The sequence below is a fragment of the Rutilus rutilus genome (assembly GCF_951802725.1).
Source record: "Rutilus rutilus genome assembly, chromosome: 1".
Lineage (NCBI taxonomy): Eukaryota > Metazoa > Chordata > Actinopteri > Cypriniformes > Leuciscidae > Rutilus > Rutilus rutilus.
The window spans coordinates 34,862,686-34,877,601 of NC_140209.1; the positions used below are offsets into that span (position 1 = coordinate 34,862,686).

General features: G+C 38.1%; 1 protein-coding gene across 1 annotated transcript in view; it reads left to right on the forward strand.

Moving 5' to 3' along the window:
* Positions 1-1,199: 1,199 nt before the first annotated feature.
* The window catches only part of hs3st4 (heparan sulfate (glucosamine) 3-O-sulfotransferase 4), a 123,073-nt gene continuing 109,356 nt past the window's right edge, over positions 1,200-14,916 (forward strand). Inside the window, exon 1 of the mRNA XM_084424538.1 lies at positions 1,200-1,885. Coding sequence (XP_084280664.1) covers positions 1,260-1,885 — 626 coding nt within the window. The 5' untranslated portion in view covers positions 1,200-1,259. The remainder of the gene's footprint in view (positions 1,886-14,916) is intronic.

The following is a 14,916-nucleotide window of genomic DNA, read 5'->3' on the forward strand; positions in this document are numbered from 1 at the left end:
TTTATCATTACTGCTTTCACTGTTGCTGGTCATCTCCATACCCTAATTTCTGGATTTTTTTTTTTTTTTTTTACTTAATTTTCTTATTCAAAAAACTGAATTCAATGTATTTGGAAAAAGTGGTGCCACTTTGATTTCACTCAAAATATTAATTTTAAATAAATATATTTTATTGGGTTGCATTTTTTTCAGTGTATTTGAAAAAAGTATTAATTAAATAAATCAATAAAAGTAAATCAAATAAAAGTTATTTACACCTATTAGTAATTATTTTACATTCAGTAACTGAATGAATGTTTTATGCTACTGATATATACAATTTAACATCAATATTTATTATTATCATCAAATGTTGTAATATTAAATAAAATACATTACATATTTATACACACACAAAATGTATTTTATTTACTAATAAATCATTTGATGATAATAATTATGTTAATTGTGTTTGTTGATTTATTTCTGCTGATCAAATGACAATCTTTCTCCCTTTGTCGTCTTGTAGAAAGCGATAGATGTACCCCCAGTATCTTACTGTAGTATTATTCCCTTTTTTTCTTTCTCGGATGAGCCCACGGCTGATGCGCACATCACGTCTACCAATCAACACGAGGCGTTACGACTGCGCGCTGCACTCTCAGCCACTGAGAGCAGTCAATGAATATTTATGGCGAGGCTGCTCACTCTCCAGCGCTCAAAGTTAGTGGATTAGCAGTGGGAGGATGACTGCGTGATACAACATCAGCACCTCGTTTGGATTAAGATCCAGCGTTTGCGCCAATTGCCACTTGAAATCAGCGGTGTGAAGGACAGCGGTGTCAAAATTGTACTCAAGAAGCGGTATCGGGTGAAAGACGTGCCCTGCACATCACTTCAGAGACTTTGCCATCTCTTTGCCCTTTTTTTCTTCTAAGATGCCAAGACTTCCATCAACAGCATCACCCTCAGCCTACATTCAAGCGGGCTGCTCGTTTGGAAGGACGCCCGACCGCAGCCGTTCTCATCTGCAAGTTCAATCCGATCAATTGTGACAAAGGCTGTCAGCGTCGGAATAAGAAATCGATACTCGAGACGTTCTTTTGGAATTTTAACGATCCATTTTCCTCAAGTGAAGCGCGCGTGGAGTGCTCGGGCTCCTCGCACTTTCAGATGTTTGCAGTGTTGATGGTGACAGATTATTGTTGTTGAGTGTCCATGCGAGACTTGGGGTGGAAACATGTCTGGCCACTTCTCTGAGAGGGTCGCTGCTATCAGAGATGGCATTTTGGTCCAGCACTTCGGTTTTTACTTCTAAAGTGCCACGGAAAATCTTATTCATGTTCACCCTCTCCCTTTCTGTCACCTATCTGTTCTATAGCTTGATGAGCTGCTACAACTCCTTCCAGTTCCAGGAGAACTACGTTTATCAGGGAAGGCTCGTGACTGAGGAAACAACTTTTGTCACGCTGAGGGAGAAACTTTACTCGACCTCTTCCCAGGGCTACCTCGACGAGGAGTTCATCGAGAGGACAGCGACCGAGCAAACTATCGCAGTCTCGAGCGTTAGAAATAGCGTGGGGATCGACGAGAGGACAGCGGGATGGGCGCGAGCTCAGGCGGCTACGACCAGCAGCAGCATGTCGCGCGCTGCCGCCGCTGTGGCTGGAGAGCACGAGCACGAGCACCCGGAGTTCAGCACCACGGACAGCGATCTTCGGAAAGTGGTGAACTGCACATCGGATTACGGGGTGAAAAAATTGCCCCAAGCCATTATAATCGGAGTGAAGAAAGGGGGGACAAGGGCTCTGCTGGAAGCTCTGAGGGTTCATCCCGATGTTCGAGCCGTTGGGAATGAGCCTCACTTCTTTGACAGGAACTACGAGAAGGGACTGGATTGGTACAGGTGCGCCCTTCACGTTTCTCTGTTGTGCTGTTTTTTTTGGGTCAATTGCAAGGATGTCTGTGATAATTAAAACAAATCTAGTTTATGTTAGTTTAATTTGGTATAAATTAAATGGTTTAATGTCAAGTGGTGTAACCATCAGGTAAAGTGTTTAAACTTTTATATTAACACACAAACACAAACACACACACACACACACACACACACACACACACACACACACACATATATATATATATATATATATATATATATATATATATATATATATATATATATATCCTCCTGGGACCCAAGAATAGACTTTTGTCCACTGTAGTGGACATTATATTTTAGTGAATTTCTCTGACATCATACATGTCACATGACACAATCTGGGTGTCCTGTAAAGAGCACATTCAGGACTTTTCAGAGATACCAAATGTTTGGAGGTTTCACCATGAAAACAACTACTCCTTGGTCTTTAAAAATGTCTGACATTAATTTAGTGATCAAATGTAGCATTCTTATGGAAATATGATAATATATTGTAATTATAATTTAAATTGGACTACTTTTCAAATTGTATTTCATAAAACAACATCTCAGGAAAATATTATGGGGTTTCAAAAAAAAAAAAAAATTTCTGTTACAGACCAGGGCATTGATTTCATACATGTCCACTGTAGAGGACATCAAGACTTAAATCATGTTTATCAGGCATTTTGTGAGACACAACAAGTGAATATGGAAATAAATTATACATCAATATTCCTCTGAAATATTAGATATTATTATTAAAATGTTGCCAATTATTACTCCAATTATTACACTTCTTTTTTCATTAAATGTTGCTCCAAGAACACATTAAGGTGCAAATTAGATACAGTTTATAGATACATTGCATTGAATGGGAATATTAATTTATGGACATTTTACCCACATATTGCATAAAGTAAAATGGTGTATCAATTCATTCCGTTATTTCTTTCATAACATAGTTGAGAATAATCTTTATACAAATTTTGGTTGAAAAAATCCTGAAACCCCCAAATTTATTGGTGATTGAAAAAAAAATCCCATTGGTTTTGCCTATACATATAATTTCATGTCATTTTATTTTTTAAACAACTTAGTCCTGGTGTCCACTACAGAGGACATAGCATAATGTATGAATAAAATATTATTTTTCAAAAATGTTTTTTTACCATTTGTTTATTGTGCTCTAAACAGTGTGATGACATGGAAAAAAACTAAATTCCAAAAACTTTTTTTTTCTGGGTCCCAGGAGGCTATATATATATATATATATATATATATATATATATATATATATATATATATATATATATATATATATATAATATGTATGTCAAACTTTTAAACTTTGCTTTACATTTTGGTTTTATGGTTTTCTTGCCACATGACAAGAAAATGGCTTCCTTCATGACAGTGACTTATTTGGTGAATCTGGAGTTATTCAGATATATTATTGTTATATATTATTATTATTTACCAGTATTTTTTTATTTATATTATTAAACTTTTAAAATAAGAAAATAAAACAAAAATAAATAATGATGAGATGAAAGATTATGCGGAAATTGCAAAAAAAATATTTAATCAGAAATCATAAATGCTTTTTTTTTTTTTTTTTTTGATAAATCCAGGCAAAAACCTCACATCATCAATGTGCATTATGTCATTGACCCATATATCAGATATTACTTCTCTTTCCTTTCTTTTACTATGAAAAAGTGCTTGCATTCAGAGATTTAGTACAGTCATTTATTTCCAAAATAAGAAATAGTATTCATCATAATTTTAATCAGGCCTGACTGCATGATCAGGTGTACTGGCTTGTCAGCATATCTTAAATATAATAAATAGCCTATCTTAAATATAGGCTACTTCTGTTCGTATTGCATTCATGTATGTATAGACTCAGTGGTCATCTGTATCTGCATCTTAAAAGAGCATGAAATGAAATTTAGTAATTTAAATAGTCAGTTAATTAATCAGTAGACTAACACATATGTGATGGTTCAAGAGAACCAAGTTCCAGGCTGCAATGTATGCTTTAGTCCAGCTTCAACATAATTACTACAGCAGCACGACTGTTTCATTTCATGCCGAATTCATGTTCACAGTCGCTGCTCAGCAGAGCCAGGTGCAGTGAATGCTCCGTTGAGCTCTTTCAGCACGCCTGTGCTCCGGACTCCCAGGTGTGCTCAAATCATGAGGTGCTTACTCAGGTGTATGTGCTCCCACACACCCATCCTCAACCGCCGCTGGCACGCTTTCGACTTGTCAGCCTTCGTCAGCTATAGCCATATTTCCTATAGTTAACATCTCTCCACTCCATTTGCAATCTGAACCAGTGCAGGTTATTACAGCCAGGCTGTTTTTTCTTCGGAGTGCTGTTCTACATAGGCCAATCATCATTCAGCCGAGCAGTTGCCTATGGTGAGGAGACGCCCGTACGAAGAGCAGCTTAGGGGTAGAGACCGAATGAGCATTAAGTCACACTGCGGTGTGTGCCGGATCCGCTTGGATCTGCTAGCCTTGGGCTGTGACTCAGAGCTTTGGGGCCGGGCAACATCTGCCGCAATTCACTTCAGAGGGAGCCCAACTCGCAACATTCGTTCATTTGCCCGGGTGTTAATGCGAGCTGTTTCATTACACTCGTTGTGTGGGGGCTCATTAGACCAGGGGATGACAAGCTTACATAAATAACACCTAAGAGTGCTTGTGTGTTTTAATGTCTCTGAGCCTGGAAAATCCCTTAAGCGGCCCTACATTTGTTTCCACATGCGCTTGGCATTTGACATATGTATAGCTTGCAGGAATATCAGATTTGAAATGGCCTACCACACGCACCAAAGGGAAAAATATCACATCGCATTTTTAACTCTTATTTGTTTTGACAAAGCTGGACATTTGGCTTTTTGAATTCATAATCTCACCAAATGCTTGCAAACTGATTGGCATTTGCAGAAGTGGCTCGTTTCACACTCAGCTCTGGCTGTAAAGATTAAATGTGTGAAACATGTAGTTCATAAAAATGTAAAGAATTTGCATAAGATAAGGATTTAGACAATAAATGAAAAGGTGACACTTTATTTTAAGGTGACACGAATGTAAGTACTGAGTAATATGAATTAGTCAGTACTTATTACTACTTTACTACATGTATTTAATGTAGGGTTAAGTTTAGGGTTAGTTACAGTACTTGTAATGGTGAGTAGTAATAAATTAAGTGGCGTAACTACCTCACCTTAAAATAAAGTGTTACCAATGAAAATTCTGTCATTATTTATTTACTGTCTTGTAGTTTACAAACCTGATTTACTTGGAACACAAGAAAACATTTAGAATGTTGTTTTAATCCATATATTGAAAGTCGACGTTGCTTTGGGCCTCATTGACTTTCATTGTATAGACAAAAAACAGTTCAAACATTCTTCAAAATATCTTCTTTTATGTTCCACAGAAGAAAATATGTCACATGGGTTTGGAACAACATGAGGGTGAGTAAATGATGACAGAATCCACATTTCGGTCCATTTAAGCTGCACATGAAGGCAATTTGGTTTGAACATTTTCTACATGTAAAGTCTCAAAGACAAGCTGGTTTTACATTTTAAAGCCATGGTAAATAAACATCCAGTGGTAAAGGCTCTTTGGACTTCATTTGCTGGGCATATATATCAGGAGGAGTTCTTTTTTAGTCTTGAAATATGATGGTGCTCCTCCTTTACAGCCTGACGCAATGTTTAAAAGGCTTGTCAGGGAGGACCAAATGCTCTGTTAAACTCCTGTCTGCTTTTAAAAGAAGCCTCACTTTCACTGCGTGGGTAATGCGTTCCCTCTGTCAAATAATAATAGCTCGGCATCATTAGACAAAGCACACCACTGCTGGGGTCCACTCTCAGATTAAAGGAGTGCAGGAAGACAAAAAAAAAAAAAAAAAAGAGAGCGTTAAAGCTGAAGTTTGTAATTTTTGCAGTGAAAAAAGACTAATTTCCCAGCTTAATATGCAGAGGCAACTCAAAGTAAGCCATTTGTATGGCAAAATATTGCTCTTTTTTTTGAGCATCTCGACTAGCCCGACACAGCAACATTGACATTTGGGGCGAGAATATCTGTTTGTAACAACAATGAACAAAAATGTTCAGGAAACAGACTATAGCTTGAAATCATTGCTTTTCAAAAACAAATTAAATTGTAATTGGATATTTAATACTTATTTTCAAGTCAAGTCAAATTTGTATAACTCTTTTCACAAAACACATAAAAGCACCTTTAGAGAAAATCATGATGTTTGTAATGTTTATAATAAATGAATATGTTCATTCCTACATTTAGCATATCACAGCTGGGCGATAATATAGTTACACTTGAAAAAAATATATATTTTCATGATTTGCTATCACAACTTTTTATCTTTTGATAAATCAAATGAGATAATTTATGTGGTTCAGATAACATATTTTGGGGTTATTTTTTAATAGTTTCTATTTATTAAACCAATCTCCTTCATTGCATTAACCCACATTTTTAAGGCAACCAGGTAACATACTTTTAAACCAACAAACTTTCAATCAAGCAGTTGAGATATGCCATATTGGATAAAGTTGGATATAACATCCAACTTTATATACAGAGCTGTGTTAAGATATAGATACATTTTGCGATGATATAAACATTCCAGCAGCCTATAATTGCTATACATGTGAAGTAGGTAAAGAAGACAAATTGCAGGATTTTCAATTCAATAGTCCTCCACACAGTATTCAGAGCTGGATATCCTTCAGCTATTTGACCTCAGGAGAGTTTTTCCATCTTTTTGTCTGTTCGTAAGCCTGTAACAGGGGTGGCCTTTCAAGAGATAGCAAAGATTCAGCATTGCCCACACCAAGGTCTCTTCCTTTTTGTTGGAGATAAAATACATTCAGATCAATGAGAGCTTATACACCGCTGAAGCCCACGCATTGTTCTTGCCCCGTACAAGGCTACACAATGAAGCGCTTTAATTTCACCACCTATTTATTCCCTTGTTTCCTCCTAAAGAGCAGAACTTCAGAAATGTCTCATTCCTTACAACTTTTTGAAGTTTAAAGGAATATTGTGAGTTAAAGGCAAGTTAAGCTCCATCAACAGCATCTTGCATTTTTGCCCTATAGCCTTCCAATGTAACAAACTGAGGGATGAATCAAAATAATTTTCTGTGGTAATCGCTTACAGACCAGAGATACCATCAATCGATATTACCTTATAATGGAATATTTCCTTAAATCGCCCATATGTTGCTATTTTAAAGGATCCTAATTTTGTTTTTGTATGTCTCCTACAATATGTTTACATGTGTTCAAGGTAAAAAAAAAAAAAAAAAAAAAAACACTACCTTATAATATTGCAGCATCACCTCTTTTCTCACAATGCCTGAAACGGTGCAATAAAGGATTTGGTCGCTCTTACCTCTCCTTTTCCTACTCTGCTATGATTGGTCTATACTTAGAAACCAAACATCCATTACCATGTCTGAATTTCAGCTCCGGAGGCTTCCTCTGCACTTGTAAATAGTCGATTTTAATAGTCGATCAATTCGAAAATTGGATTTGTTTTTGCAGCACAGAAAACAGCTTCTTCTCAACTTGTCGACAACACAAACCAAACTCTTCCAGGGCTCAGCTACAAGTACAGTGTTTGAGGGCGGAACAAAGTAGACATTGTTTGTGGGAAGCCACTGAAGACCATAGGCTGCCATTATGCAAATTTGTTACAATCCTACGTAGGTTTCGTAAATTACCGACAACTCGTTTCAGGCAATTCAGAATCAGTTCTTTCTTTTAGGAGACATTATATCCAGTTGCCATGCACTTTGATCTTTGAAACTTTGCAGACCTTTTACATTCACAAACAGCTTTGTTACACACTAAATGAAAGGTAATATCCCAAAATTTGTGAATTTGTGAATAATAGGGGCACTTCAAAGGGATAGTTCACCCAAAGATATTTATCATTTTGTTCATGTCGTTCCAAACCAGTGTCATTTTAGTGTCAGTGAGATTATAGTTTTTATTAATATTTTGAATTACTTTTTATTTTGTTGAATTATGTTTTTATTTAAACGCTCTGCTAGAACACCAATGTGAATCTCAGGAGAACCGACTTCATACATCCACTCAGAATCCTGACACCTTTAAAAATGGCTTGGAAAAGTTAGATGTGAGAAAAGCTCCAGCGCCATGCCGCTTGCTTTGATAGATTTGTTTATATAATGCAATAAAATTCAAATGTTTTAAGTGTGGTTTAATACTTATTAGGGCCACTGGGTGTAGCGAATCGTCGGCGAGTTTGTTAGGAGTATGAACAGCCTGCAGAGTTGATTCCCTCCCGTCAGAAGTCGAAACACAAGCCTCTGACAGGAGGAGTGAGTCACAGATGCAGATCCACTGCTGAGCGAAGCAGGACAGAACCCAAATCCACCGTTTATCCCTTGTTTACCTTGCCTCAGCACGCCGCGCTGCAGTTCAACCCGACTCTCGCCTCCCGACTGCTGGCTCAAAGCTGTAAGGGGAAGTGGGCCGCCTCCCAGCTCAAGCTGGATGCCATCTCTCTCCACACAGCCTAGCTCTTGCACCTCCCTGGGATGCCCCAATCTGCCTGCTTCTGATAAGCTTCCGCCAAGGCGTGCAAGGACGCACCTCTGGGTACGCGGATGCCAACGCGGCAGTCGTGGAATTAAACTTTTTAATTAGCAGCATGCCCCTGTGCCTGTTGAGAGCGAGTGGACTGCTGCAGTCAGGTCTGTCTCATCCCCCTATTTCCACTTAATTAAATTCACTAACACAAAAGAGGCCCAGTGACTACAGGAGCGTCCGCCCCGCCACTTCACATGTTTATCACCCTTCCTGTCATCCTGTCAGCTATAGTTGCAAACATTGTGCCATTCCAACGCTGAGATTCAGCCGCCGCGTCTCCTGGAGGCTGAAAATCGCAAATGTATGCGCTGTTACTTTGTTTTGACGTATTGATGATATGCAGGCATCTTCCGGAATCCGTATTCGGCTTTCGGGGTTGCGCGGATACTCACGCACATATTGTTTTGCCCTCCGGAAACATTTCCCAGACAGCAGTCTTGACAGTTCAATTACATCTGGGATTTAAAGTCAAAGAGCATTAAGGCGTACGCGTTCACACGGCGCTGCGGTCTATGAGAAAGGTTCTCCATGGCCTAAAGAATCAAGGTGAATAGTGAGCTCATATTGCGGAATTTACTCTCAGGTCAGCCTTCCAGGTTATTCGAGTCCATTTCTTTTGTGGTACCAGAGCTATGCGTGGAATCCCGTCATTATATTTTGAAGGCCGAGAGAGGAAAATTCACCCGTCGTCAAGATTCTGGAATAAAAAAAAAAGGTCTTACTCGCTCCTCAACGCTTTGCTCTTTCTGACAGACATCCTCGCTGCCTGCTGGGCTGAATCATGTTAGAAAGTTTCTAAAGTGATGACCTTCCTCCAGTTCCACAAGTTTAATTCATTTACGCTAACAATCTAATTTGTCAATTTAATTTGCAGGCATTAAACTATTGGCATCATCACACAATCTGCCATTAAAGCTCAGCTTCTGTCCGGCTTTGGGTCTGTGAATGAGAACCTGAGCCTTGTCCTCATTGCAAAGCATATAGGGAGGCTGGTTAAGCTTTGTTATTTTTTTTTTTTTTTGACCCACATTGTGGATGGATTGCTTGAAAATGACAGCACAAGTTATTTATTTTAAGCCAAAAATAAAGTGTAAACTTAAGTCATTTTGAGCTTAAATGAATTCTCAAAGGGATTATTTACTTTCTACGGATTTGCCATGATGTGTTTCCACTCAGAAGGAACAATGATTTTGTTCGACAAAGAGCTGGTTTACAGCCATCTTAAAATCTCTCTGAATGAGAATTCCCTGGGAAAAATAGGCATGTCAGTCATACTTGACAAGATTCTAATTTTCTCCCTGCGTTTTCTGCAGCACCCCCCTCCATTTTTGCCTATTGGGTGAGTGATACAGTCTCAAGACACGACCCAAAACAAGCTAATGCAGTTCAGACAGGAACTATTGACACGTTGAAATCACGCAGTGAGGGCAAACATGCGGCTTCCAGCGTGTCTCACGGCTGCTCCTCTGACCTGACATTTACCGTGGCAGGGCTTTACTTTTCCTCAGAGGAGCTGTAGGGATGAAAAAAAAAATCTGATTCCCTGCTAGGAATGTGACACATGGCTTCACCTGCATCTCTCCGTGACATCTGACACAGTACAGAGAAATCCTAATACGCCATATGGCTCTGACAGATAGATGATTCTAGTTAAGGCGAGACACTACAGGTGAATAGGGTAAATTTTTTAACTAGCAGATATCACCATGAAACTTTCCCAGTTGATTACCTACATTAAGATGAGAAAAAAATGTATTACAAGTTTTCTGTAATTGAATGTTTAAATATGCAAATCAGGCAATATCTAATCAAATATGCACTAATTTGCATATATTTTAAAAAACGATGTCTGAGTATTGGATAAAGCCAGGTTAAAAATTATTTTTTCCTTGTGTTTACATATTAGATGGGAAAAAAATTACAGAGGGATTTATGGATATCTACTTTTGTTATCCTGTAAATCAGAAAATACTGTCAATAGCCTTAAAAAAATGATTTTCGCCATGTTTTTTGGAATAAAATGTTATATAAATCAGGCTAGGAATAATATATTTACAAATCCCTCTGTAAATGTCTTCATAATATAACTAGGTACAAGTCTGGAAAGTTTGGTGTATATAGGTGCTACTGAAGTGGAGATTTCGTCCTTGGAGTATGAGAGAAAAGTCATTTTGAGAAAACGGGCTTTAAAGATTTTTCATCAGCCAATGAGATTGCGCATTCAGCCCTTTTACTTTCACGATTGGTTGCTGATAGAAAGGAAATGACCATATTTGGATCCGACAGGATTGTACACAACAGAGAGAGCTTCCTAACGGTGCTTCTGATGACAGGCTGACGGCAGAGATCGCGGAGCAGCACGTTGATTAAGAACGCGAACTTTTGTTGAATTTATGAGAAATCTACAGACGCAAACAGACAAAGTGTAATAAAATAAAGACCTAAATGTGTATTTCGGACTTTTTTCAACACAAGTCTGAAAGAAGACATGTTATTGAAGACAAATATCCCCAAATCTCAAAATTGACCAGTAAAAAAAAAACGATGTTTTTGCCTGCCGTGTCTCGCCTTAAAGGAATAGTTTCCCAAAAAGTGAAATTTCTGTCATCGTTTACTCACCTTCATGTTGTTCTATTCTTGTATGCTACATTTTTCTTTCATGAATTTTTGAAGAGTCGTTTGTGCCTCAATCAAGCGCGTTTGAGCTTCCTTTTACCGTATTTTATGATCTCTGTATCGTTTCTTTTGGGCGATACAGATTCTCCATATTCCGTAATTTTTCTTTTTTCCATAAATCATTACTATTGGTACCCATCACGTCTGTCTGTGAGTTTTGCAAATATTTAACCAATAGCCGCGTTTCCACTGTCGGGCCAGGGCCGGGCCGTGCTAGTGCGTGCCAGGGCCAGTCGCGTTTCCACTGTCACTTCCGGGGCTTGATCGGGGCTTACTCGGGGCCAACGGCCTGGATTTCTGGCCCGTCGAATACCTTGGGCCAAAGCGGGCCAGCTCGGGCTAGAGGAGTGGTTACCAACAGAGGAGGAGTTTACCGTTGGGAGACGGCAGCGCCGGATGATTCTGTCAGCATTTAAGACTTAAAAATAAAATAATTTAAATCGCGTTCATGTTTGAATGCCTTCTGTTTGTGATGCAAAAGACTATGCGCGCTAGCCGTTACCATAGTAAACATAGTAAACGCTTGAAGATACGCATAGTAAAAAAAAAAAACATAGCGAACGCTTGAAGAAATCAGACCAATCTTAAAGGCTATCACAGTCATGTTTTTATTTTATCTGTCATAGCCTACGTCTCGTCTCTTTAAACCGGACTATCAAAAAATAAAGTAACTTTTTTTTCGGGAGCTTCCTCTGTTTCTCTGACTGAAAATATCTGTATGGGAGTCGAGAGAGTGCTAAAGCTCCTCAGGTCGTATGGCATGTATTTGTAGAAATTATAATTTTTTCTAAATGTGATGTAAATATGTCCTGTAACTAAGTTACCAGATAAAGAAACAGACGCGACTGAAAAAGTAAGTGTGTCTTCTTTCTTTTGTGAAATAGACCTAACGGTAATTTATTTCTGCGTGACTAATGTGCAATTTTTACATAATTTTTACATAAATTAATTCATTATGATCAATGTATCACTTTTTATTGTAAACCTGTGGTAAAACATCGATGCTTGGGTTTTAAATATTCAAGTAGCTGCTAAACAAACAAACAAAAAAGCTAGCAAACGGCCGCTTTTATCGTGTTTGTTTTCAACGCTGTTTCCAGTGATTTCTGATTAGTTTTCTGATAAAACTTCCATTTGTTGGTGAAATGATGGGTTAGTGTGACGTTGTCCCAGAGAGGCGTGTTACGGGCGTGTTTTAGTGAAGCGCTGTGGAGCTTCTGGCCCGACAGTGGAAACGCATGCCCGGTGCTATTGGCCCGAGGCTATTAGCCCGGCACGGCCCGTTTAAAGCCCTGGCCCGGCCCTGGCCCGACAGTGGAAACGCGGCTAATGAAAAGTATTAAAAAGAGCCTGTGACTAAACCTCATAACTGTCGGTAAAACTTGATAACTCCAACCGTCTCAATCGTAAATGACCGTCTCTGCTTGTTTGCAATGCAAGAGTAAATAAAGAACAATGCTTAAATATAAATTAAAGCTTGAATTAAATCTGTTCATCACATGAAGTGATCGCCTCTTCACAAGACTTGGATTAAACAGCTTGATACATATGGATTACATTTTACAATTAACTTTTTAAAACATGAACATTTTGGGAGAATTAACTTTCAATAAAGACACAGAAATCTCTTAGGTGTTATTAATAATATGTTAATTTGTGTTTCAAAAAATTCTTATGATTTTGGAACAACTTGAGGGTGAGTAAATGATGACAGAATTTTCTTTTTGGGGTAAACTATCCCTTTAAAGGACAAAAAAGTACCATAAGTGTGGCACATACAACTAGTGTTCTAAAGTCATTGTTCTTTAGGTTTTTGTGAAGAAAATTTCATAATTTAAGTTGTTTTTCATTGATAATCTGACAACAAAATTTATGCTACTGCTTGGTTGTGCAGTAAGTAACCGGACACAATGATGGACACAACCTTATAGTGATTAAATAGTTCCATTTTTGCTCTGTTCCTCAAAAAAGTTTGTTGGGCTTCAATAGACGTGACATAAATTGCATGGGCTATACTCTTATAATCCTGGTGCTTATGTACATCTTTTCTTTTGGTCTTGACAGCACTGAATCATGTACTTGTTCTGAGTGGCGATTCTTCAAAAACTACTTTTTGTGTCCAATGGAAATATGAACAACATATGGGTTTGGAACAATGTGAAACTGTTTGCCAGTGGAATAATAGATTGGAAATGAAGTATTTCCCTTGTTTTGAAAAAAAAAAAAAACTAAATGTGAACAAACAAGCGAGCGAGCCAGCTTTTTAGCAATGCTGCTCGGTGAAGGATCTGTGACATGGCTCACACCACCGGTTTCTTCAATAATATACACCGCTTAGAAGATTGTGACAGGCTTAATTCAATTATGTCGGTGAGATGTGCTTACACTCCGTAGGTGTGAGCTAATTCCTCTGTTAACACCCCTGAGTCACTGTCACAAACAAAGACAAACACATTCATTGGCTTACAGAAGCTTGTTTGCTATGATTGTCTCATCGCCTTTGATGTTTCTCATTGCTTTCTGTTGTTTATTTATTCATGTGTTTTTCCTTGCCTGGAATCACCATGAGGTATTCAGTTAGAATAATTTTAGTATAGTGTGAAACAATGTAGGGATGGTATTTTGGAAGTTTAAACTGAGTGCAACATATAGTTTCAACACACCAAGTGATTAGATTGTGTAGATGTGTTATTCAGTGACTTTGAATGCGTTTTTGGGAACTTTTCCTGTGTCATTGTCTATTGAGGTTTCAAGTTGCATACACCATTAATCAAACACCCCAAGAGAACGTCCCGCAATATCATCTCAGCTCACAATAGTAATGGCCGCATGTGCCAAGCATCCTTTGAGGTCTGGACTAAGCTGATGAGATGGAAAAAGGATGCTTTTAAGGATTATGATAATTGCAGATTGTTTTAGAAAGGTGATTTGCTGGGGTAATTTTGATTATCGGCACTTGAGATGTTGGGTCGCGTGATGTTTTGTTGACATACTTTGCTTGTTCTGTGCCTGCCTAGTAACATCATACATGGCTAGTGTTGCTTCTTGCAAACAGCATAATTAATTTAAACTGCATTTAAAATTCCTTGACTATGATTTTTGATTATCATAAAAGGTATAAGGATGTGTACCTTCCCCCAGTGTTTGGAAGAGAGTGAATTGGAGTCACAGCATAACCTGTCATTTTATAGCAATATTGGCAAGTTACTTTGCAATATTTTGTCTTTACTCAAATACCACATGCAAATATACCAACGCATTCTCATCCTAGGGCGTCATATACTGACGCTTTTGACATTTCGTCTACATCCAACGCACATGGCACCCTTTAGCATCAATATGACACGCACAGAGCTTTGTTTGGTTATGGGTAGGTTTAGGTCTGATGTAGGGTTAGGGTTAGACCGCTAGGAGGCGCCTTCTGGCCCATTTCTATCTGCGTCTCATATTGACGCTAAAGGGTGCCATGTGCGTTCGATGTAGACGAAATGTCAACAGTTGTAACTGACGTTTCTGGCTTAAATGAAACTGAAAATATCAAATATATTGGTTTTGGAAGCATTTTCCTTTTTTTTTATATATTTAAAGAGTCTGTATCCTACTAAATCAAACAGATCTGAATGATTATTTATTAACTACAATTGCACGTATTTGAATCATAAACAAGAG